Source organism: Hippocampus bargibanti, linkage group LG02 (assembly GCF_051943395.1).
Source record: "Hippocampus bargibanti isolate YZ-2025 linkage group LG02, ASM5194339v1, whole genome shotgun sequence".
Lineage (NCBI taxonomy): Eukaryota > Metazoa > Chordata > Actinopteri > Syngnathiformes > Syngnathidae > Hippocampus > Hippocampus bargibanti.
This window is the reverse complement of record NC_142735.1, coordinates 30299436-30323051: the sequence shown is the minus strand read 5'-3', so window position 1 is coordinate 30323051 and position 23616 is coordinate 30299436. Positions and strand designations below refer to the sequence as shown.

At 44.2% G+C, this 23616-nt stretch overlaps 1 protein-coding gene across 5 annotated transcripts in view; it reads right to left on the bottom strand.

Moving 5' to 3' along the window:
- focad (focadhesin) overlaps positions 1–23616 on the bottom strand; it is a 36957-nt gene that overhangs the window by 7524 nt on the left and 5817 nt on the right. For 4 of the 5 annotated variants that reach the window (XM_088990860.1, XM_088990862.1, XM_088990864.1 and 1 more), the window contains 28 exons: positions 22243–22452; positions 21787–21874; positions 20653–20846; positions 18583–18843; positions 14917–15021; positions 13702–13803; positions 13481–13608; positions 12838–12964; positions 11202–11336; positions 10993–11043; positions 10830–10913; positions 9359–9491; positions 9055–9243; positions 8054–8175; positions 6831–6923; positions 6557–6645; positions 6433–6474; positions 6250–6358; positions 3290–3406; positions 2959–3206; positions 2500–2589; positions 2287–2437; positions 2104–2223; positions 1888–2010; positions 1727–1804; positions 1587–1658; positions 218–320; positions 70–150 (listed from right to left, as the gene is read on the bottom strand). In XM_088990860.1, the coding sequence (XP_088846986.1) occupies positions 70–150; positions 218–320; positions 1587–1658; positions 1727–1804; positions 1888–2010; positions 2104–2223; positions 2287–2437; positions 2500–2589; positions 2959–3206; positions 3290–3406; positions 6250–6358; positions 6433–6474; positions 6557–6645; positions 6831–6923; positions 8054–8175; positions 9055–9243; positions 9359–9491; positions 10830–10913; positions 10993–11043; positions 11202–11336; positions 12838–12964; positions 13481–13608; positions 13702–13803; positions 14917–15021; positions 18583–18843; positions 20653–20846; positions 21787–21874; positions 22243–22452 (3445 nt within the window). The remainder of the gene's footprint in view (positions 1–69; positions 151–217; positions 321–1586; positions 1659–1726; positions 1805–1887; positions 2011–2103; positions 2224–2286; positions 2438–2499; positions 2590–2958; positions 3207–3289; positions 3407–6249; positions 6359–6432; positions 6475–6556; positions 6646–6830; positions 6924–8053; positions 8176–9054; positions 9244–9358; positions 9492–10829; positions 10914–10992; positions 11044–11201; positions 11337–12837; positions 12965–13480; positions 13609–13701; positions 13804–14916; positions 15022–18582; positions 18844–20652; positions 20847–21786; positions 21875–22242; positions 22453–23616) is intronic. The other variant, XM_088990861.1, reaches the window with a different exon arrangement.

Below are 23616 nucleotides of genomic sequence, written 5' to 3'. Positions count from 1 at the left end.
ACACATTCACACGTACAAACACATCTGTTACAAATTCTTGCCACTAAAGGGCAAAGTGAAGGATCAAACCTTTTTTCCCCGCCTCCGTGAGCAAATCCACCAGGGCCCTGATGACACTTTTCTGCGGGAGGTACCCAAAATCCGCAGGCACTGAAAGAACGACAGCATCAAGCTCATCGCCGTACATCACCGCGGCGTCGACTTGACATTGACCTACCTGTTGTGTGAGTGTGGCTGGCGAGCGTGTGTGACAAATGCAAGTGACCCAGCAGGCAGGCGCAGTTGGACTGCAGGCCAATGGCTTCTGAGAGGCTTACAATCTGACGAGCACAAGAGTTACGGAGAGGCGAACACGTTTGAATTCAGGATAGACAAGGTGGTGGGGGGCCAGGGGGGGGGGGGGGGCTGTCGTCGAAAAAGGCTGGTTGGAACAAAGGAAGGAAACAGGAAAGGCTGGAAGGAAGAAAGGGTGTATGAAAAAATGGAAGGAAGAAAATAGAAAAAGCTGTAAGGAATCAGAAAACCTTTAATCATCCCACAATGGGGTAATTTGCCATCCACAACAGCAATTTGAGAGGGGAAGGGGGTGAGCCGGTGAAGGGATAAAAAAACAACAACAAGATATTCTAAGCATAGTAAAAATCTCAGAAGACTGAGATGTATACTGTAAATGTGCAAAAATGTTTCATAAAAAAACTGTACATAGTGCACGTATCAATTAAAGGGCATATATCAGGGTTTTTTGCCGCGGGCCACATTGTAGTTATGATTTCCTCTCGAGGGCCGTTATGAATTTGGGGAAGCCATTAGTATGTTTCATCCCCTCCACATATTACATATAGAGCGCACAACAAATGAATGAATAACTAGTTTTCAAATCTGAAGTCAAGAATAATGACTGACTGTGGTTTACGTCCAAAAATATGAAATTTTGGTTAGGATTTTAGTAAGCATCATGGAAGTTTGATTTGCTTTCGCAGGCCGAAATAAATGATGTGGCGGGCCGGATTTGGCCCCCGGGCCTTGACTTTGACACCTGTGGCATATATATAGCAATATGTAGCTGTATTGCATCAACACATATTTACAGTACAAGAGTGGGTGTAATGGTCTCTGGCTGAAGAAGCTACCCAGTGCTGTCATGGTGGGCAGGAGGAATGAAGGAAGGAAGGATGGAAGGCAGGAAGGAATGCAAGAAGGACAGAAAACAGGAAGGAAGGCAAGAACGGAGGGAAGAAAGGAAAGAAAGAATGAAGAAGGAAAGGAAGAAAGGAAAGTAGGAAGGAACATAAAGGAAGGACAGAAAAAAAGAAGGAACGAAAGAATGAAAACAGGAAGTAAAAAAGGAAGGCAGGAAGGAAGGCAAGAAGGAAAGAAGAAAGGAAGGAAGGAACAAAGGAAGAGAGGAAAGAAAGAAGGAAGGAACAGAAGGCACGAAGGAAGGCAAAGGAAGCAAGGAAGGACAGGAGGAAAGAATGAACAAAGGAGGGAAGGAAGACCAGAAGAAAAGGAAGGAAAGTAGGAAAGAATGAGAGAAGGAAGGAAATAACAAAAGCAAGGAAGGCTGCGTTTCCTCGCGGCGTTACCTGCGAGATGGCCCGAAGGACCTCATTCAGTCGGCTCTGCTTGTGGGAGGAAAGCTCCAGTTGGCTCTCGAGCTGCAAGCGAAGAAGCAAAAGTGCGATAAGTCCAAAGAAAGTCCAAAAAAAAGGGAAAGAGGCTTGACCTGAACGAGGTAACTCTCGGATCCCACCAACGCCGCCAGGCCGTTCACGGCCGCCAGCCGCCGCACGGTGGGGAAGCCCTGAAAGCCGACACGACACGGCAACGTGATCCATCCCGCGCCGCTTTGACATTTTTTATCATTCTACAAAATGGCCGCCGCACCTCCGTCAGCAAAATCTTGATCCAGGCGGCCAGGAGACGAGGCTGGAGGTCCTCGGCTTTGCCGTGGCCGCACAGAGACAGGCCGTGCACCGCCAGGCCCAGCGCCGTGGACAAGCCGGGAGTCTGGACCAAAGAAAAGCCGGAGGGGCATCAGACCTGTCGTCGTGGCGACGCACACCGCTTTAGGGAGGACGGGACGCAATGGCGCGCGGTGACCTGCTGGCTCTCCTCGGTCGAGGCGCGCAACGTCGCCAACACCTCCTCCGCCTTGTCGGGAGGGACGACGCCCGCGCCGAAGGCCGACGCGCCCACGCACGCCACCGAGTACGCCAAAACCTGCACGCAAGGATGTGAAGGTGACAGGCCTGCGCGGACGCACGCCGGCGCTCGCTTCCTGACCTCTCGCATCGTGCATCCTTGTTCGCCAGCGGCGTCCCGCAAGGCGCTCAGGAGCCTGTCCAGTGTTTGGGCAACGCGGACGGGCTGACGCGCCGGCCCGCCGTTGCAGAGGGACGAAAGCGCCAGAGCCAAACCCAGCACGCAGCCCGTACTGAGGAAGGCAACGCAAATGAGTTTTGCCCCACTGTCGGCATCAACCGACGACGCACTCACTTGGGTTCCGCGTCGCCGTCCAAAGAGCAAGCTTCCAGATCCGCCAGAGCGTCAAGGAGGAGATCGGCGTCCTTCTGAGTGGGGTCGTCGCTGGGGAGGAGGCAGGGAAACACATCGTCAGGAAGGAAGGAAGGAAGGAAGGAAGGACTGAAGGAGGGACGGAAGAAAGGAAGGACAGAATGAAGGAAGGAAAAAAGGAAGGAAGGAACGTTGGAAAGAAGAAATTAAGGAAAGAAGGATGGGAGGAAGGACTGAAGGAGAGAAGGAAGGATGGATGGACAGAAGGAAAGACAGCTGGAAGGAACGAAGAAAGGAAGGAATGGAGGAAGGAAGAACAAAAAGAAGGAAGTAAGGATGGACAGATGGAAGGGAGGGAGGAAGGAAGGGAAAGAAAGAAAGAAAGAAGGAAGGATGGATGGATGGGAGTAAAGATTGAGGGGTCAATGGTTTGGTCGCTACCTGAGATGTCGCTGATGGAGGGCGGACAGCACCATGCCGAGAGCCAAGCCCGAGTGGAACCGGTTGGCCTGAGAGTCGTCGGCGACGGCGGCGGCGGGCGACCTGGGCAGGCCGGCCCGCAGCGCCGTCAAGACCCGCTTCAGGCCGTCCGGATGCCACACAAGCAGCACAGGCACCAGCAGAGACAGAGCCAGGCTGGCGCAGGAACGAGCGATGGCGCTCGCCGTGTTCTCGCCCGAATAGGAGCGCTGGCAGGGCCACAAACGCAACCAGTTGACACGCGCTTTCCTCCAGACCGGATGTGGGCCGGACCCCCGCAGGCCCAACTTACGTGTGGGTACCATGGAAACACTCGACCTTTGGCCTTGTAGCCGCCGCTGACGATGCTAAGCAGGGTTTCCAGCACCGTTGCTAACCAGCTATCGGTGGGTACTATCTCTGGTCCGGCCTGAAAGCAAAGCAGCCCCCCCCACCCACCTCATTGAAAGCATTTGTCACGTTCCCCCACTCCAAAACGGAGACGGTGATACCTCGGTTTACGAACCCCTTGGCTTACGAACTTTTCGGTTTACGAACGTTAAATTGATGAACATTTTACTTGGGCATACAAACTATTTTTCGGGAAACAGACATGGGCAAACTACGGCCCGCGGGCCACATAGGCTTTTTAATCCGGCCCGCCGAATTTGCCCAAATTATAGTAAAAACAAAGTTAGCGGACAACAGGGCAGATAAAAAACATGGCCACAAACTATAAAGTTTTCTTTAAATGAAGAATGTACCTACTACAAATGCTACCTTACTTAATTTACGGTAAATGTGCATGGCTAGATTTTGCTGCAGTAGTGGATTGTCATTGTGGTGCACAATGCAACGTTTGCATTGCTTCCTACGAGCCACTAAGCCCCTTTCATAAGTCTCACGTACACTTTACAGTCACGGTTTAATGTAAATTTACGTATTGTAGCGTCACATATGTTGTTAGCTTCTTTTGAATCTTTCTTCTGGGCTGAGGTTTTGTGCATCTATTTTGGAAAATGATATGCAATTGCACGACTTTATAACGCTTGATAAAGTCCGGAAGAAAGAAGCAGGCATCTGATTGGCTGCCGTGCCGAGTATGCAAATTTCAACTGCAGGTAGCCTATGTTTGTGTGCTCGGCGACGGTACACATGTATTGTTTGCACGTGAAGGCGAGGGCGTCAGTGACGAGTTTGTTGAGTGCGCGGTCAGGACAAACCAACTATGATTTGGCGGAATTTAACACAAGTAGGTATTATTGATCTTGAATATTTCGTTGTGTAATAATGTTTTGAATGTTGAAAGTGATTCAATTTTTCAATAAATGTTGATTTCTTTAACTTTGCAATGAAAACTTATTAAAAACAGACGCAATCTTGATACATCACAGTGCATGTTATTTTAATGTATTTCCATTTCCTCCTCCAAGTATCTGCGAAATAGTATGTAAACGCCATATTCCTTGAGACAAATTTATTAACTGATCAGGGATATTTTTCACATTTGAAAGACACGTCTGTGTAAGCTCTCAGTCGTACAGGAGTGGTCCATCGATGAGAAGGTTTCTTCAGCCGTCATCTTAACCTTCACATTTGTACAGATGACGGCAGAAGAAACCTTCTCATCCATTTGAAAGACAGTTAATAAATTGGGTTGTAGTGTTCTTACTGTGCTATGATGTTTGTACACACTACATTTAAAGGACAACCGGCACCATTTTTTTTTGTTTACCACTGACATCAGAAAAACGTTTTATAGCATCTAAAATACACAAATCAGGCAGGCTGATATTTTTAGTTAAATGAAAAACACCAATAAAAATGACTTCAAAATGAATCCGGAAATGGCCAGTTTCAGAAGGTCCCACCCCCTTGTTCGTGACGTCACGCCAAGACGTCTTGCCTTGCTCGAGAATCAAAACAATGGCTTCAGATTCGGAGAAGATGTTTTCTTGTTACGCATCCAATTATGAATATGATTCAAATAGTTCTGAAGAGGAAAGCATAAATGTTTGCAATTGATTCAAGGAGTCCTCCCATATCAATTCGAGCCGTCAATCACAGCAATGTAGCACCCAGAAAATGCAGAAGATGGCGGCGCCCAAGCTCCATTGGAAATGGGCTGATTTGTCAGCTGGGAATTTGTGTCAGCGAATATCAAATAGTTGTCTTGGTGCAACACACAACGATTCACTATGGCGTTATTTATGTGTTTTTCTTCTAATTTCGCCATCAACACGAAGTTTTCAGACCAAACAAAGTACCCAAAATTCATTGTGTGTCGCTTTCTCGGTCAGGGGCGGTCCAAACATGACGTCACATGAGGATCGTCATCAACTCGAAAACAAGACTTCGTGAATATTCAGTTCAAGTCTTAGAACGTAAACTATAGCTATATGCTGTGGAATCTTTGTAAAATACGCTCAGTCGAAGTCATTTGAAGTGATTTTATAAATTATGGACATAACTTGTCCGGAGGTGTCGGTTGTCCTTTGATGCTTTAGGTTTAGTATTTCCAGCCCAAACACTCCCTCCAAATGCTCCTGGCTCAGCCCCTCTGTCAAATTTTAGAACCCAATGCGGCCCGCGAGTCAAAAAGTTTGCCCACCCCTGGTCTAGAACGTAGCAGTGAGGGGAGGTGGTTTAAACATTAAAGAGACAGGCAGACGACATAGAGAGTGACAAAATGGATTTCAACTTTGACAGTTCAAAGGCAGAGTGTAGACTGCAAGGTTAAAATATCCCATCAATCAGGCTCCACAAATAACCCGCACAAGACATCTGTACACTTGATGCAAAACGCTATCAACCCAGCTAAACAGAACACAATTGATGAGGAACTACATAAAATGATCGCAGCGAAAGCACCTACAAGAGATCTTTCCACAACATGGTGAAAGAAGAAGGCTATGTTACTCATCAAGTGTTTAATGCTGATGAAACCGGCCACTCCATTCCATCAAGCCATCAACGACCATCACAAAGGTCAATAAAACGACTTTATTATACAGTACAGTTTAGTTCTTTAATTATAATACCATAGCACATTTATTATACATAAAATAAGCTCTATCTTTTGTAGTTTTAAGGCTTAGAAAATTAGAAAGTAGAAAATGATGTTGTATGGGGACCTAGGAACGGATTATTCTAATTTTAATGGTTTCCAATGGGAAATTAATTTTTGAGATACACACTTTTCGCCTTACACACCCTGACTGGGAACCAATTAAGTTCGTAAGCCAAGGTATCACAGTATAAGGCGCGGCTTACTTGGAGGCCGGGGTCCTCGTTGGGGGGCAGGTTGCGCTCGTATTTCGCCAGGGCGGCGGCCAGTGCGCTGAGTGCCAGGATGGAGTTTCCCTGGACCACTGGGCCGTCTCTGAACGCCAAGCAGGACACGGGTGAGCATGAACCTCCGCAAATCGGCCCCCCAAGAACGGTGCGTGCACTCACTTTGTTGCATCTCTGATGGCATATGTTAGGTGATCTCTGGCCCTGAGGAAAGCATCAGGTCATTGAGGATTGGACCAGATCCTGGGTGGGGTTGGGGGGGGGGGGGGGTTGATGCAGAGCTCACCACAGCCAGGCAAAACGGTGGTTGTACTGCAGCTCTTCTGTGTCCCCTTGGTCTCTTTGCCGCTGGATTTCCAGATCGGCCCGTCGACCCTAAAAAAACAAAGAAAAGAAAATTGGGCATTTTTAGAAGCACGATCATGACAACAATGGCGGATGCCGAGTGGAGGTTTCGCAAGCCATGAAGGCGCAATGCCCCTAGAGACTTGTTACAGATTGCATCATCCTTCATAAAAACGCCGCCCCCCTACCCGAGCGAGAAATTGGGACAAACCCACCTCGAGGACCGCGTGGAAAGTGTGATCCATAAAACTGCACCAGGCCTGAGGCAGGATCAGCGAGTGGTGCCAGTCGGACGGATGAATGTTCACCTGCAGGCGGTACCAAAACATAAGTCATTTTTAACCCCCCCCCCCCCCCCCCCCCCCCCCCCGTATAAATGGTAACGGAGAAGTACGAGAGGCGGACTCACGAGTACAGTGATACCTTGGAGTACGAACTTAATTGGTTCCCAGACAGAGTGAGTAAGGCGAAAAGTGTGTTTCCCCAAAAATAATTTCCTAGGAAACCATTAAAATGAGAATAATCCGTTCCCAGGTCCCCATAAAACATAATTTTCTACTTTCTAATTTTCAAAGCTTTAAAACTACATAAAATATACTTTATTTTTTTGTATAAATAAATGTGCTATGTTATTATTATTAAAGAAATAAACTACAGTATAATAAAGTGGTTTTATTTACCTTTGTGATGGTCGTTGATGGCTTGATGGAATGGAGTGCAACAGCATTAAACACTTGATGAGGAACGTAGCCTTCTTCTTTCACCATCTTGAGGAATGATCCCTTGGAGGTGCTTTCTCTGCGATAATTGTATCTAGTTCCTCATCAATTGTGTTCTGTTTAGCTGGGTTGATAGCGTCTTGCATTAAGTGTACAGATGGCTTGTGCGGGTTATTTGTGGAGCCTGATTGATGGGATATTTTAACCTTGCAGTCTACACTCTGCCTTTGGACTATCAAAGTTGAAACAAGTCCAAATGTCACTGTTTTCTATCCATTGTCACTCTATATGTCGTCTGCCTGTCTCCTTAATGTTTAAACCACCTCCCCTCGCTGCTGTGTTCTTGACCAATCACATGGCTTTAACCGAAGACTGGGAGCGGGAAATAGAGCACACAAAAAAGTCGGTTGCCATTTTCTTTTATGGAGAACGGTCTCACTCTCTCTTTGTCTGTTAAGCCCCCCCCCACTCACTGCTGCGTTCTTGACCAATCACGTGGCTTTAACTGAAGACTGGGGGCGGGGAATAGAGGACAAAAAAAACCTCCGCTCCCATTTCCTTGTTAAATGGGCTCGTTGGTGAACGACACATCACTCATTGTGGCGCTCTGTGTGTATCCCGAAAAATAGTTCGTATGCCAAGGTTAAATTTTCATAAAGTTAACGTTCGTAAACCGAAAAGTTTGTAGGCCAAGGGAGTAAACCGAGGTATCACTGTACCTCATGAATGAGGGCCGTCATGGTTTGTTGATAGCTGCGACTGCGGCCCATGACAAGGCGGCGCAACGGCCGGCCGGTGTCGTCCGTCTGCCGCGGTTGATCGTAGCAAAGCAACAGGCCAGCTACCAAAAACAAATTAAAAAAATGACCGGCTGCAGTGTCTGAAACTCATGACAAAAAGTTCGCGGACACCAAGGCAGACAACTCTGAAAAGTTGCCTGCCCAGCCATAAAATTGCCTGCCTCATTTTTCACAACTTGAAACACAATAAGACGACTAATCGCAAAAAAAAAAACATTGTTGCAAAGTATTAAGGATTGATAATCACAATATATAACAGAACACTTCAAAATTAAGTAATTGATGAACCTACCACAAATTCTCCCTTGCTTAATTTATGGTAAATATCCTTGCTGATGATTTTGCTCCAGTTGTCGTTTCTCCATACACTGTTCGGCATGTTGCACAATGTAATGTTTGTGTTGCGTCGTCTGCTACAAGCCAGATGAACTCCGCTTTCCACGATGCTTTTAATGTACGTTTACGTTTTGTAGCGTCATACATTTGGTTAACTTCCTTTGAATCTTTCTTCTGGGACTGAGGTTTTGGCTTGATTCCTAACCACTTATCCATTGTTCTCTGTGCGTCTACTTTGGAAAATGATATGCAAATGCACCCGGAAGTACTATGTTATTCACTGCAGGCTTTTGATTGGCTGCCGAGTATGCAAATTGCCAAACAAACCGAAATTCCCAAACCGAACGAAGATTTCTAAATCGGAATAAAGAAAACCTTTGATTTGAAAAAAAATCTTTTTTTTTTTTCTTGAAAAAGTTGAAGGCCACGCGGGCGGAAATGTTCTGTAAATTGCACGCCCCGGTCATCCGGGCAGACGTTATTTCAGACACTGCCGGATGCAAATAAGGCAAAGACTGGGTTTGGGCCTAATCCCGGACTTAGCCCACATGTGCGAGCGTCTACAGAGGAATCGACTTTGTCACCTGCAAGTCCCGGTTTGAGTCCCGGCTGCTTGTTCTTCTCATAGGACTTGAGCATGAAAGCTGGGATGCCGGCCATGGTTTTACCCTGGTCCGAACGTAGACCACTCCCCCGCAGGGCTGAAAAATACACCCCCCTCGGCATCCGGCTCATCTCCTGCTTGACGAGCGATGTCAGGAAAAGCTCCAAGGCTGTGAGAGTGTGACGGGGGTGTGGGTGGGGGTTAGGTGTTGTAGGTGAGGGGGGCGGGAGGACAGTGATTCAATTTTAGCCGCCAAAAGGTGCCAGGGAGGGGATGGGGTTCACCTGGCAGGGCGGGCGGGGGGGTGACAGTCAGCAGCTTGACATACGACGATCCCGCAACTGACAAATCTTTCTTTTGCTCCTCCTGCTCCTTGTCCTCCTGCGCAGTATCAGGCGCCTTCACGGAAGGCCTGGCCTGCGACGGCGGACAAAAAGAAAGCAAGAAATGGAACAAGGCTCAGATGACTTTGTTTGTCAAATGACTCTCCCAAAAAATAATACAGTGATACCCCGGCTTACGAACTTAATTGGTTCCCAGAAAGTGTGTAAGGCGAAAAGTGTGTATGCCCAACATTAATTTCCCTTTGGAAACCATTAAAATGAGAATAATCCGTTCCTAGGTCCCCATAAAACATAATTTTCTACTAAATAAGCCTTAAAACTACACAAAATAGACCTTATTTTATGTATGATAAATAAAATATACCTTATTTTATGTATGATAAATGTGCTATGATATTGAAATTAAAGAAACAAATTGTACTGTAAAATAAAGTTGTTTTATTGACTTTTGTGATGGTCGTCGATGGCTTGATGGAATGGAGTGGCATTTCATCAGCATTAAACACTTGATGAGGAACGTAGCCTTCTTCTTCCACCATCTTGAGGAATGATTCCTTGTAAGCTTCGGCAGCCTTATCGTCAGAACTGGCTGCCTCACCATAACGAATGACACTATGAATCCCTGTACGACGCTTAAAGTTCTCAAACCATCCATGGCTAGCCTTGAAACATCAATGGATGACGAACTTCCAGGTTGCCTCTTGACGATATCCGAGTGAAGTTGCCATGCGTTCTGGACGATCATTTTACCTAGTTCCTCATCAATTGTGTTCTGTTTAGCTGGGTTGATAGCTTTTTGCACAAAGTGTCTCAAGGAGCTCTGGGTTGTACATCTTGGAAGTTGTGATATTGCAACAGCAACAAATACAGACAGACACACTAGAAAATTTATTAATAGCTCGTTCCCTTGCTTGTCTTTTCAGTTCAAATTGTACAGATGGCTTAGCAGTCTACACTCTGCCTTTGAACTATCAATAAAGTTGAAACAAGTCCAAATTTCACTGTGTTTTCTATCCATTTCTCACTCTCTGTCGTCTGCCTATCCTGTTTAATGTGCTGCTCTGCCCCCCCCCCCCTCCCCACTGTCATGTGACAGCGTGTGTCCCCTCCCTCCTCTACCACGGATATTGACCAATCACGTGCGGCTTTAACCGAAGAATGGGGGTGGGGAATAGAGGACAAAAAAAGTTGGCTGCCATTTCTAGCTCCTTGGAAGTAGAACGGGCTCGTTCGCGAACGACACAACACTCATTGTGGCGCTCCGTGTGTTTCCCGAAAAATAGATCGGATGCCAAGATTATATTCTTGCAAATTTAACGTTCATGAGGTGAAAAGTTTCTTAGCTAAAGCGTTTGTAAGTCGAGGTATCATTGTAATAATAATAAAATTGCGTCAACCCGACTCAACCTACGGCCTCCGGGAGATGATTTATCGTGTGAACCTCTTCCGGGAAATCTGCCAAGGCCCGAAATCCACAGTTGGCAACCTCTGGATCCTGTTTTGGAGGGGCGGGGGTGTCAAATAGGAACACCTGTCGCAACATTGAATTGTGCCGATGTGTTTTTGACGCGGACCTTGTTGATGGCATAATGCCACAGAAAGGCGACCGCTTCCTCCTTTAATTTCTGGAAGAAGAAAATCAAAAGAACTGCAAAGAGTGTCGACGACAGATTTATGACACATGAAATATGAACGAATGAAATCAACAACAGCCCACTTTCTTCACTTTCACAGCATTGTCATTTCGTGGAATGTTTTTTTTTATACATGACTTAGCAGGCACCTGATACTCTTCGGACTTGACGGCGAGTTGCGGAACCAGAGCCAGAAGCTGAGACACGGCCTTGACCATCGGCGGACGAGAGTCGCACCTCAATTCCGGTCCGAGACTTCTCCAGGTCGACACGATGTCCACAACCTGCAAATCCATAAACTCACTTTTGGATCAAAGGACTTGAGAACATTTTAAGGCATTGTTCTGATAGCTTAGGGGTGTCGTAACTTTTTTTGCAAAGATTTGGTGTGTGTTTCACATTTGCTTTTTTTTTTTAACGTCAGCTATTTTAAGCATGTGTTTTGGTTCATTTGAAACATACAGATCCAAATTGAATTGACATTGAACATTGTAATTGAATATTCACTTCACTTTTTTTAACACTAGCTTTTTGGGAACAATCGAACATAAGTAATTGTTCTTTTGTTGATCATCGCCATTTTAGAAAAAAAATAGACAATCGGCAATTTAAAAATGTTTCAAAAAATTTAGAAAATTGCCATTTTAGAAAATTGAAAAGTGTAGAAAATCGCCATTGTAGTAATTTTTCAAAACATTTTGAAAATCACCATTTTACCAAAAAATTAAAGTGTAGAAAATCGCCGTTTCAGAAATGCTAAAAAATGTAGAAAATCGCCATCTGAGAAAATTAGGGGCTCATTCCCCGTCAATTACGTTTTTCTAATATGCTCTTCCTAATTGAGCCTCAAAATGGCAGCACTTAGCACACGCATTTAATAATAATAGTAATACAGTAAAGTCTCGTTATATCGATATCGGATATATCGATAGTCCCGGTTATATCGATACTATTTCTATGCACGCACGGAGAAAATTACATGCAAACAGGGTCGGATATATCGATAGTCCCGGTTATATCGATATTTTTTCGGACTCCCTTGAATATCGATATAACGAGACTTTACTGTAATAATAATAATACATTTCATTTTTAAGCGCCTTTCAAAACTCTCAAGGTCAGTTTAGAGTCACAGGATCGTTTCTTTCTGCGGGTAAGCAGCGGCAGCCACACGTGCCAGCGTTCACTCAACCCGGAAGTCACTCAAATAGATAGAAAGCTAGCTAGCTAGCTAATACATTGCTTATAGATAGCTAATAGACAACAAAGGAGGGAGGTGGGAACCCAGCGGAATATTGATCAGGAAAGAGAGCCATTCCCAAAAGGCTTTGGTGGCATTTCTGGGAAATTCAAACTGAAAAAAAAAACATATAATAATAATAACACATTTCATTTTTAAGCACCGTTCTAGCTTCAACTGTTGTTAAAGCACTATTACTGCACAATTGATTCATTCGACATGCGGCCAGATGCTATTGATTATATGATGGGGGCTCTGGGCCAGATCCAAATTGACCAAGGCCTTGGGGCTGACTATGGACATGCTGTTGTAAGGTCCCCTGGTGGCCAATGATGAGAAATTTTAATTATTTATCTTCCAATCAAAGATTACATTTGAATGTGTTTTCAATAAAGTACAAAGTACATTATTTTGCCCAGGTGGCCAGCTCATTTTGATGAATTTGAATTGGGGAAAGTGAATGAATGTCAAGTCATAAATGAAGTTACGGCCATGTGGTTCGTGAACCCTGCGGATGGAGGACAGCGAAAAGTTTGGTGGCCAACCTCGGCAAGGCACAGCTCCTGCAAGCCCTGGAGGGCGAGCACCGCGGGGGTCACCTGGTCGCTTCCGCCGCACTGCTTCAGAGTCAACGCAATAGCGGCCAACATATCGCTCGCGTGCTGGTAAGGCCTGACACAGAACACACAAAGTTAGCAGAGCAAACATCAGCCATTATTGGAGTATGACCTCAAATGCACTTCGCAAATGCTTGCTCTCACATGATTGTGCTGGTTTATGTTTTGCTGACTTAGAAGAATTAAAACACTCACACATTCTATTTTTTTTTGGGTTGGGAGTCATCGATTCTACACTATTGAAGCATACACACGACGTACTTGATTATTTTTCAACTCACTTATTATTCAAACTCATACACAACAACATTTGTACTCATGTGCACGACTGAAAAACATGCAACTGAAAAACACTCACAATAAAATATTTAATTAACTAATCACACACACACGAAAATAAGTATTTGAACACCCTGCTCTTTTGCTATTTCTCCGACTTAGAAATCATGGAGGGGTCTGAAATTTTCATTGTAGGTGCACGTCCACTGTGAAAGAGAAACTAAAAAGAAAAATCCAGAAATCACAATGCATGATTTTTAACGAGAGGAGGGGACATGTTCGGCGACAAGACCTCTCTCGACAGATGTCTCGAAGACAGGTCGCTCGGGCCAGCACTTGCTCCCACCGGGTTTCCTTCCCCATCACCACCCCGTCGTCAGGCTGAGCTAGTAGACGCTGAAGCTTGGGGTAAATGCGGTCCTGGACGGTGGGGGAGGTGGAGGATCAATAACAGCCCAATAACGTTGATTGTGGAACAATTTGAACAGCGGGCATTGGCTGAGCGTACCCCACCTCTTTCTTCCAAAGGGCGGTGGTGAGCCGCATGGCCACGGCTTTGAGTTTGAGGCTGCTCGCCAGGGTGCCAAGAGTCTGCAAGATGGTGGGCACGCAGAGCTGCGACACAAAGCATCGTTTTTGCTTTTTGTTTTGAATCAGAATAATCTTTATTGGCTAAGTACGTAGAACACAAGGAATGTGTCTCCGGTAGAAGAGACAAAGCAGAGCTTAAAGGACAACCGACACCATTTTTTTGTTTCCTAACTGACATCAGAAAAACGTTTTATGGCATCTAAAATACCCAAAACACGCAGGCTGATAATTTTAGTCAAATGCAAAACACCAATAAAAATGACTTAAGGTGTCCCAAAACTGCCACAAAATAAACTAGAAACTGGGGAGATTCAGAAAGTCCCGCCCCCTTGTTCGTGACATTACGCCAGGATACTCCTTCACAAACTGCCTTGCTCCAGAATCAAAACAATGGCTTCAGAGAGTTCAGATTCGGAGAAGATGCTTTCTTGTTACTCATCCAGTTATGAATATGATTCAAATAGTTCTGAAGAGGAAATCATAAATGTTTGCAATCGATTAGTCCTTCCGTATAAATTCGAGCCGTCTGGACTCCGATGTAGCGCCCAGAAAATGCACAATATGGTGCACAAGCTTCGTTGGAAACGGGCTGATAAACTTACACCTTCTTTATGCGTGTTACCGCAATTGGCTGTGACACACAACGATTCACCATCACGTTATTTATGTCGTTTTCCTTCTCATTTCGCGATCAACATGGTGTTTTCGACGAAAAGAAGTACCCAAAATGCAATGTGTGCCGCTTTCTCGGTCAAGGTCGTTCCGAATGTGACGTCACTTAGGGCATCGTTATCAACTCGAAAACAAGACTTCATGAATATTCAGCGCGTGTCTTAAAAGGTAAAATATAGCGATATGCGGTGGAATCTTTGCAAAATACGCTCAGTCAAAGTCATTTGAAGTGATTTTACAAATTATGGACGCAACTTGTCCGGAGGTTTCGGTTGTCCTTTAAGTGTCTGCTGGATTTGGTGTGCATGGATCGGTAGCGCTTGCCCTAGGGGAGGAGCTAGAAAAGGTGTTGGGCAGGATGTAGAGCGTCCAATAGGAATTTTTTTGGGGGACCCTTTCAGGTCCAAGGGTTCACACAGTGGACAGTAGTACAACACAAAATGATGAACATCTACTCGCCAGTACCTTGTGGGTGCCGAGGTTTGGCAGGCAGTTGAGCACCGCATGGGTCAGGTATGGATCTTTTTCTTTGCCTAGCTTGAACAGCAGCACCGTAAGAAGAGATGGGACCTAGAAAGAAGCAAGCCCCGTCACTTGGTGAGCCGGATGGTACATTTAACACAAAGAATTGACTCTGACTCCAAAGCGCCAATGAGATATTTGGTGCCACATTTATTAGCTACTCCTATAGATGTTCAATAGGGTTGAGATGAGGGACCTCCAGAATAGCCACATCTGTGTTTATGGTACAACATTCTGTTGGTTTCTTTCAATGCATTACTCATGAATACCTCCAAAGTCTCGCGATCCCATTGTCGCCTTCGCAGACTCAAGACACTTAGTGCCTGACAGAGCAAGGTAGCCACAGAAAAAACACATTTCCTACTCTAGACAAGCGGCCCCCAACCTTTTTCGACTCACGGACCGGTTCAATGTCAGACAATATTTTCAGGCACCGGCCTTTAAAGTGTGACAAATAGAGAGGAGCCAGATGAAGTGGCTCGAGCATCTGATGAGGATGCCCCCTGGATGCATCCCTGGTGAGGTGTTCCGGGCATGAAGACCCGGGGATGACCCAGGACACGCTGGAGAGACTGTGTCAGCCAGCTGGCCTGGGAACGCCTCAAGATCCACCAGGAAGAGCTGGAAGAAGTGGTTGTGGGGAGGGAAATTTAGGCTTCCTGACTGAAGCTGCTGCCCCTGCGCCCAGACCCCGAATAAGCATTAGAAAATGCATGGAATACTGTCGATATATACAAGAAAATAATGTAATATAACCTGCATGAAAAGTTATCTGGCCTCAATCTGCTTCTTAGATTCGCTGTGGTAAGGTTTAAACATACCTTCAAAATAAGATACGCAGCAAAAACAAAGTGCATGACAAATACAGCTCACCATCGCTGCATATGATGCAGCTTCTGGGTTTCATTTTCGGAGTAACCTATCACGTGACCTACAAGCACTGCTTGACATGCGTCAAGTGACATATTGTAGACAATCCGGTCTTTTTTTTTTCTAAATAAAAGTTTCACATTCCAAAATCGATAAAACAGAAGTGAAAGTTATACAGTGATACCTTGGCTTACAAACTTAATTGGTTCCCAGACAGAGTGTGTAAGGCGAAAAGTGTGTATCCCAAAAATTAGGAGGAATGTAACCTTCTTCTTTTAATCATCTTGAGGAATGATCCCTTGTAGGTGCTTTCTCTGCGATCATTTTATCCAGTTCCTCATCAATTGTGTTCTGTTTAGCTGGGTTGATAGCTTTTTGCATCAAGTGTACAGATGGCTTGTGCAGGTTGTTTGTGGAGCCTGATTGATGGGATATTTTAACCTTGCAGCCTACACTCTGCCTTTGAACTATCAAAGTTGAAACTCTCTCACTGTCGTCTGCCTGTCTCTTTAATGTTTAAACCACCTCCCCTCACTGCTGCGTTCTTGACCAATCACGTGGCTTTAACCAAAGACTGGGGGCGGAGAATAGAGGACAAAAACAGTCGGCTGATATTTTGTTGTTCGAAGAACGGGCTCGTTTGCGAACGACACATTGTGGCAGCTCCGTGTGTATCCCGAAAAACAGTTCGTATGCCAAGGTAAAATGTTCGTAAACCAAAAAGTTCGTAAGCCAAGGGATTCGTAAACCGAGGTATCACTGTATATTCTTTCTCTGCGGCCCGGTACCAAACGACCCACGGAGGGGTACCCGTCCACATCCCGGAGTTCGGGGATCGCTGCTCCAAACCATCATTTTTCTTTTCTTCAAAATAATCCTTCCAAGGCCACCAAAACGAAGCAATGGCTGATTTTCCATTTTTTCATTTGTCATTACCATATCTGCATTTATTCCTCCACTGGTCTATTTTTTGGTCTGTTTTGAACAAAAGGGAATGGCCAATTTTCTTTCTATGCAGACGTGAGGTGCTGGGAATGGATCAGAAGAACAATCCAATTTGTCAACAGGCTTCTTCCATGACATCGACGCTGGGTGCAAATGGCACGGTGGGAGCAATTAGAACAGCAGGGGGAATCCTCTTAACGAGCAGCCTTGGCACCGCGTGCTATTTCACTTCATTGTCTGGAGTCCAAAGTGACTCACATTGCAGTCCCTCAGGCTCAGAGGGAAGTCTGGCGGCAGCGGAAAAACCACAGCTGAATGCACAAAAGATTTTTTTTGAGTGTGTGTCAAGGTTATCTGAAAACACACATGCATAAATAAATGTCACTTTAGTAGCCAGCAGAATGACTGTTAGCAGTGTTGAAAATAGAAATGTGGATTTTTCGTACGTTTTAGATCAGTGGTCCCCAATCGTTTTTTGCTCCAGGGACCGGTTTAATGCCAGACAATATTTTCGTGGAGCGGCCTTTCAGGTGTACCGGGCAAACTCAACACAATAGTATGCTACGACCTGCATGAAAATTGTGGTATTATGAAAACATAAGAAACAACACAAATCGTGACAAGAGGAACGTCCGACCTGGTCATTATGATAACATTTAAAGGTGCCTTCAAAATAAGATATGCCGCAAATCCAAAGTGCATGAAAACAACAACCGCCCGCCACATGTTTTGCAGAATGTGTTTGGCGCGTGGGGAATAATAATAATACATTTCATTTCTAAGCACCTTTCAAAACTTTCAAGGTCGCTTTAGAGGCACAGGATAAGTTTTTCTGTGGGTGAGCAGCGGGAGCCACATGCTCCAGCGTTCATTCAACCTGGAATACCAAAGAGATAGAAAGCTAGCTAGCTAGCCAATAGATATCCAATAGTTAGCCAGCCAGATAGCCAAATAGCTAATAGATAGCTAGCTAGATAGCCGGCCAGGGAGCCAGATAGTAAATAGATAGAAAGCTAGCGAGCTAGCCAATAGATAGCCAACAGCCAGCCAGCCAGCCAGCAAGCTAGATAGCCATATAGCCAATAGATAGCCGGCCAGGGAGCAAGATAGCAAATACAGTAAAGTCTCGTTATATCGATATCGGATATATCGATAGTCCCGGTTATATCGATACTATTTCTATGCACGCACGGAGAAAATTACATGCAAACAGGGTCGGATATATCGATAGTCCCGGTTATATCGATATTTTTCGGACTCCCTTGAATATCGATATAACGAGACTTTACTGTAGATGGAAAGCAAGCTAGCTAGCCAATAGACAGCTAATAGCTAGCCATGTATGTCGAACGAATGCATGTCTACACGGCAGGGATCCCAGATGTCCACTATTTCGCGGCATTCCGCTATTTTTTTCCACTAAATTGATATTTTCTATTTTCATATAAAAGTTATTTGATTTTTTGCATACAGCCGCTAAAACATTTGATGGAATGCCAAATTTGGGATAATTCCACATTTTAAGTAGGATACCTGATACTATTAGTACTACTTTTAGCTTATTTTTAAACTAATTACTGGATTTCTTTTTAGCGGTAACCGATAACACGACCGAGAAATTCACCTGTGTCAAGACAGACATACTGCAGGATGCAGTCATTTTTCAAAATAAAACATCCATTTATTTTTCTGTGTAGCCTGGTATGAAATGACCCAGGATTTGGGGACTACTGATTTAGATAACTAAGCAACTCCCAAGTCTTCAAATTGACACAATCAATCACCAACACTGACCTGGTGTGGGTCGATGGCCGCCATGGCACGAACGGCGTCCAAAGCCAACCGGCAAACGTCGTCTCGACCGGTGAGGAGGAGGTGGGTGACCATCAGAGCGAGAGAGCATGGCAGGTGCTGGTTTGCCGACTGAGCCGAGGTAAACGAGAGGAGCCAGTCGACGGCCGCCGATGGATGACAGACGGCTTGGCGCAGGGTGGACACGGCCACCCGCACTTCGCCAAACCATGGCGTGAGAAGAAGTGCCTCTTCTAGATGAGACTGACAAGGGCGGGGTTGGTTTTATCTCACAATGGGGGCACACAAAATTTTTTAACCAGCCGGTTGTTCTCTACATGCGTTACAAGCAATGAATTGAGTTGAACTGCCGACAACTTTTAAAAACGATGCCCGGTGCGGTTGTTTCAAACCATTTGATACCTTTCCCAAATAATGTTTGCGGTAAAACTAAGCACTATTTCATTATGCGCAACTCTACAAAGCGTATACAGTAACTTTGTCTTCCAAAAGTCCATCAACTTAACGCTGAAACACAAGGAAATCTGTCATCGGTGGCCAACACAGCATATCCAAATGTGGCCCGGGGGCCACATGAGGCCCGTGGTCAATTTTCATCCGGCCAGCAGCCTGCGTCATAAAATCAATCACATCTGCTGGCGCGTGTGGCTGCTGCTGCTCACCCGCAGAAATAATATCCTGTGACTGTAAAGTGTCCTTGAGAGTTTTGAAAGGCGCTTACAAATGAAATGTATTATTATTATTACATATAGAATGAATACAGTAGCGCTGTTACCAGTGTGTGCTCGGTGCTGTCATCTACAGGCTTAATTCAGAACAGCAAATTAGAAAAAGTGTCATTGGCGGAATGAGACCCACAATTTTCAAAAATGTGTAATTTTCTAAAATGGTGATTTTTTTTTTATACAGTAAAGTCTCGTTATATCGATATTCAAGGGAGTCCGAAAAAATATCGATATAACCGGGACTATCGATATATCCGACCCTGTTTGCATGTAATTTTCTCCGAGCGTGCATAGAAATAGTATCGATATAACCGGGACTATCGAAATATATCCGATATCGATATAACGAGACTTTACTGTATTTGTAAATTTTCTAAAATGGTGACAATCAACAAAAGAACAATGAATTCTGTTCAACTGTTACAAAAAGTGAATTTAATTGAATATATATATTGATTTTTTTTTTCCTCCAAGATGGCGACACGTGAACACGCATCAGCTCCCCTCTCTCTCCCGGCAAATTGGCGTTTTCGTGTTTATTATGTTTGTTAAGTCATTATAAGTGCCTTTCACGCTGGGTCCGACAGGACAGTAATTTCATCTGCGCTGTATGTCATGCATATTAGCATATTTGACAAAAAAGCTGACTTTGACTTTGATTCAATTTCAATTTTCAATGTCAGTTCAATTTTGATCTGCATGTTTTAAATGAACCAAAACACATGCTTAACATAGCGGAAATTAAAATAAAAAAATCAAATGTGAAAGAGAGAATTGCTCACTGAAATAATAATAATCCATTTCATTTATAAGCGCATTTCAAAACTCTCAAGGTCACTTTACAGGATAAGATTTTCTGCGGGTGAGCAGCGGGAGCCACACGCGTCAGCGTTCACTCAACCTGGAATTAATTCAAATAGATAGAAAGCTAGCTAGCTAGCTAGCCAATCAATAGTCAACAGATACCGAGCTAGATAGTCAGCCAGCTAGATAGTGAATAGATAGCTAGTTACATAGCCAGCCAGACAGCTAGCTAGCCAGCCAGATAGCTAATAGATAGCAAATAGCTAGCAAATGATAATAATAATAATACATTTCATTTATAAGCGCCATTCAAAACTCTCAAGGACACTTTACAGTCACAGGATATTTTGTTCTGCAGGTGAGCAGCGGCAACCACACGTGCGAGCGTTCACTCAATATGAACATACAGTATATTTTCTTTAAAACATAATTATGTCTGTTTTGATTCACTTGGGAAATGGGAAAAGATGATTTGAGATACAAGTGACTTGCAAGTGTGAGTTCATGTTGCAATTCAAGGCACCTGTTGGGGTTCAGCCGTCTGCACCATGACACCACATAGCAACCGCTGAGCCAGCTTCCGGTTCAGGTCATGCGTGTGTCGCTCCGCAAGCGGCTTGGTGATATCTGAACACGAAAGGAGCTGCAGCACGGGAAGAACCAGGACCGGACTCACCCAGTGAGAGAGATCAGTGTGCTCGGGCACAAACGTGAGCACTTGAACATGGACATGAGGTTGTCGAAACGAGAGAAGAGAGAAGAAAAACACATGACAATGTTAAGTTAGAAAATAGGTCGGACCAGAAGTCCAATATGGCACCTGAATAGGGAGCCTTGCTTTTTTTTGGTTTCTTTTGTCACTTTGTGTTGTTTTGCGTTGTGTGGCACGGATACATATTGTTTTTCAGCATTTTTGACCACGACTTTCATCAAGGAGGAGACTGTGCTGAGCAGTTGCACCTTTTCAGCAGCACGAATATGCCAGTACTGTTTTTGATTGGGAGGAATGTATGTGCCATTTGACTGTCATCTCTGAACAGCAAATAAAATAAAATAAAATAATACATTTTTTACATTGTTTTTTTAAATTTTATGTTCAGCTATCTAAAGCTCATGTTTTAATTCATTAGAAACATGCTGGTCAAAAATTAATTGAAATTTAATATTGACTTAAATTCACTTTTTTAAACAGTTTGTAACAGTTGAACAGAATTAAATGTTGATTGTTGATTTAGAAAAAAAAGACAATCGCCATTTTTGAAAATTGGGGTGATCATTCCTCAATGACTTCTTTCTCATATGCTGTTCCTAATTGAGCCTAAAGATGACAGCACTTAGCACACAGGCAACAGCACTACTGCCCAATGTATTCATTCTACATGCGGGCCAGATGTTATTGACTTTATGATGGATGCAGGCTGCAGGCCTGATAAAAATTGACCACGGTCCGTATTTGGCCCCCGGGCCGGACTATGGACACTCCTGCCATCCTGTATATGTTCCTATATATGCATGTCTACATTTGCGCGCGCACACACACATGCACACACACACACACACATGTATATTTGTGCTGTAGACTGTGACTGTAGACTGTGCTGTAGCAAATAGGTGGACCATTTTTCAGTCATTTAATTATCATCATGATTATTTTTACCTAGCCTGAGGAGGTCACTCTGCTGTGCTGCGGGGGCCTCACAAAGGAGCAAGGCGACACCCATGAGCAGCTCATCCAAAGGCAGTTCCTAAAAAAAAAAAAAAAAAAAAAAAAAAAAAGAAACATAACTCTTTGTTAGGGCAATTCGCTATAGGAACACATTTCAAACATCATTTCTATTTCCTTACACATTGTTTTATTATTCCCAGACTTCCTGTCATAATGTCACATTCTGCCCGTCTTTATATTGTTTTATTTTCTCGGACTTCCGTTTTCTACTTGTACTTCCGGTCATGACATCACATCCTGCCGGCCTTTATAAAAACTCTCCCAAACTGCTCTTCTCTCTCTCTTCTCCCCTGCCGCCTCGACCATCTGCGCTAGCTCCAATATGTGCCGCCCCAAAGATTAAAGAAGCTTTTTGTTCTTACTAAAAACACAAGTCGGGCGGCTGACCTGTCGGCACGTGGGGACGAGCTTTTTCATCAAATCGACGAGAGGTCGACAGTCTCCGCTTAAGCTGAGGCAACGCTGACAGGCGCAGAGCAGCTGGAGCAGGAGACGCACTCGCTCGCTCCTCCACGCTTCTCGCCGCTTTACCGACAGATGGGGAAGCAGGGCGCCGACGACCCAATGCAGCTCCAGCACCGTCTCCGCACAGTCCGCCTGTCATGACAAGTACGCCGTTTGTGGGCTATCCATAATCGGGAGGCGGCTAAATCCGCCTCTAAAACAGAGGTCCCCAACATGTGGGGTGCGGACCGATAACCGGCCGTGGGTCATTTAGTACCGGGCCACACAGAAAAATAATTGACTTACAGGACATTACTTCCGTTTTACGTATTTTGCACGTTTTATTTTGAAAAATGACCGGATCCTCTGTTAAATCTGTCTAAAACATCAATTAAAAATATAAATATAAATTAAAAATATTGTTTTTACATGTGCTCCAGATGGAAACCTTGAACAATTTGCTTCAAGGTATGGTGTGAAGAATGCTAGTGCCACTAGTGGCACAAAATGGTATGTCGTGTGTTTGTAACTTTGTTCTCTGACATTTTGAGTTAGATTGAAGGAAATACAATTTATCATCATAAACTAAACCGGTCCAAACAACCAAAAATGTCCTTGAGAGTTTTGAAAGGCGCTTATAAATCAAATTTATTTTATTATTATTATTATTATTATTATTATTAGTATTATCATCATTATTATTATTTTATTTTGTTACATTCAGTGTATTAGCTAACTAGCTATCTAGCTAGCAGCTATATAGCTATATAAGTGGCTAGCTATCTATAAGCTGTGTATTTAATAGTGGCATTCAGTGTATTAGCTAACTATCTATCTAGTTAACTATCTATTAGCTATTTAGCTATTTAAGTGGTTAGCTATCAATCTGCTGGCTGTCTATTAGCTATCTACGAGCTGGCTGGCTAGCTTTCTACCTGTGTGTTTAATAGTGACATTCAGTGTATTAGCTATCTATCTAGCTAGCTAGCTATTAGCTATAGAGCTATCTAGATGGCTAGCAATCTTGCTAGCTATCCGTTGGCTATCTATTAGCTATCTTGCTAGCTATCAGTTGGCTATCTATTAGCTATCTACTAGATGGCTAGCTAGGTTTCTATTTACACTTCCAGGTTGAGTGAACGCTTGAGTGAAAACTTATTCTGTGACTGTAGAGTGATCTTGACAGTTTTGAAAGGCGCCTATAAATGAAATGCATTATTATTATTATTATTATTATGATTATAACACAGGTGTCAAAGTCAAAGCCCGCTACATCATGTTATTCGGCCTGCGAACGCAAATCAAACATGTCAAGTG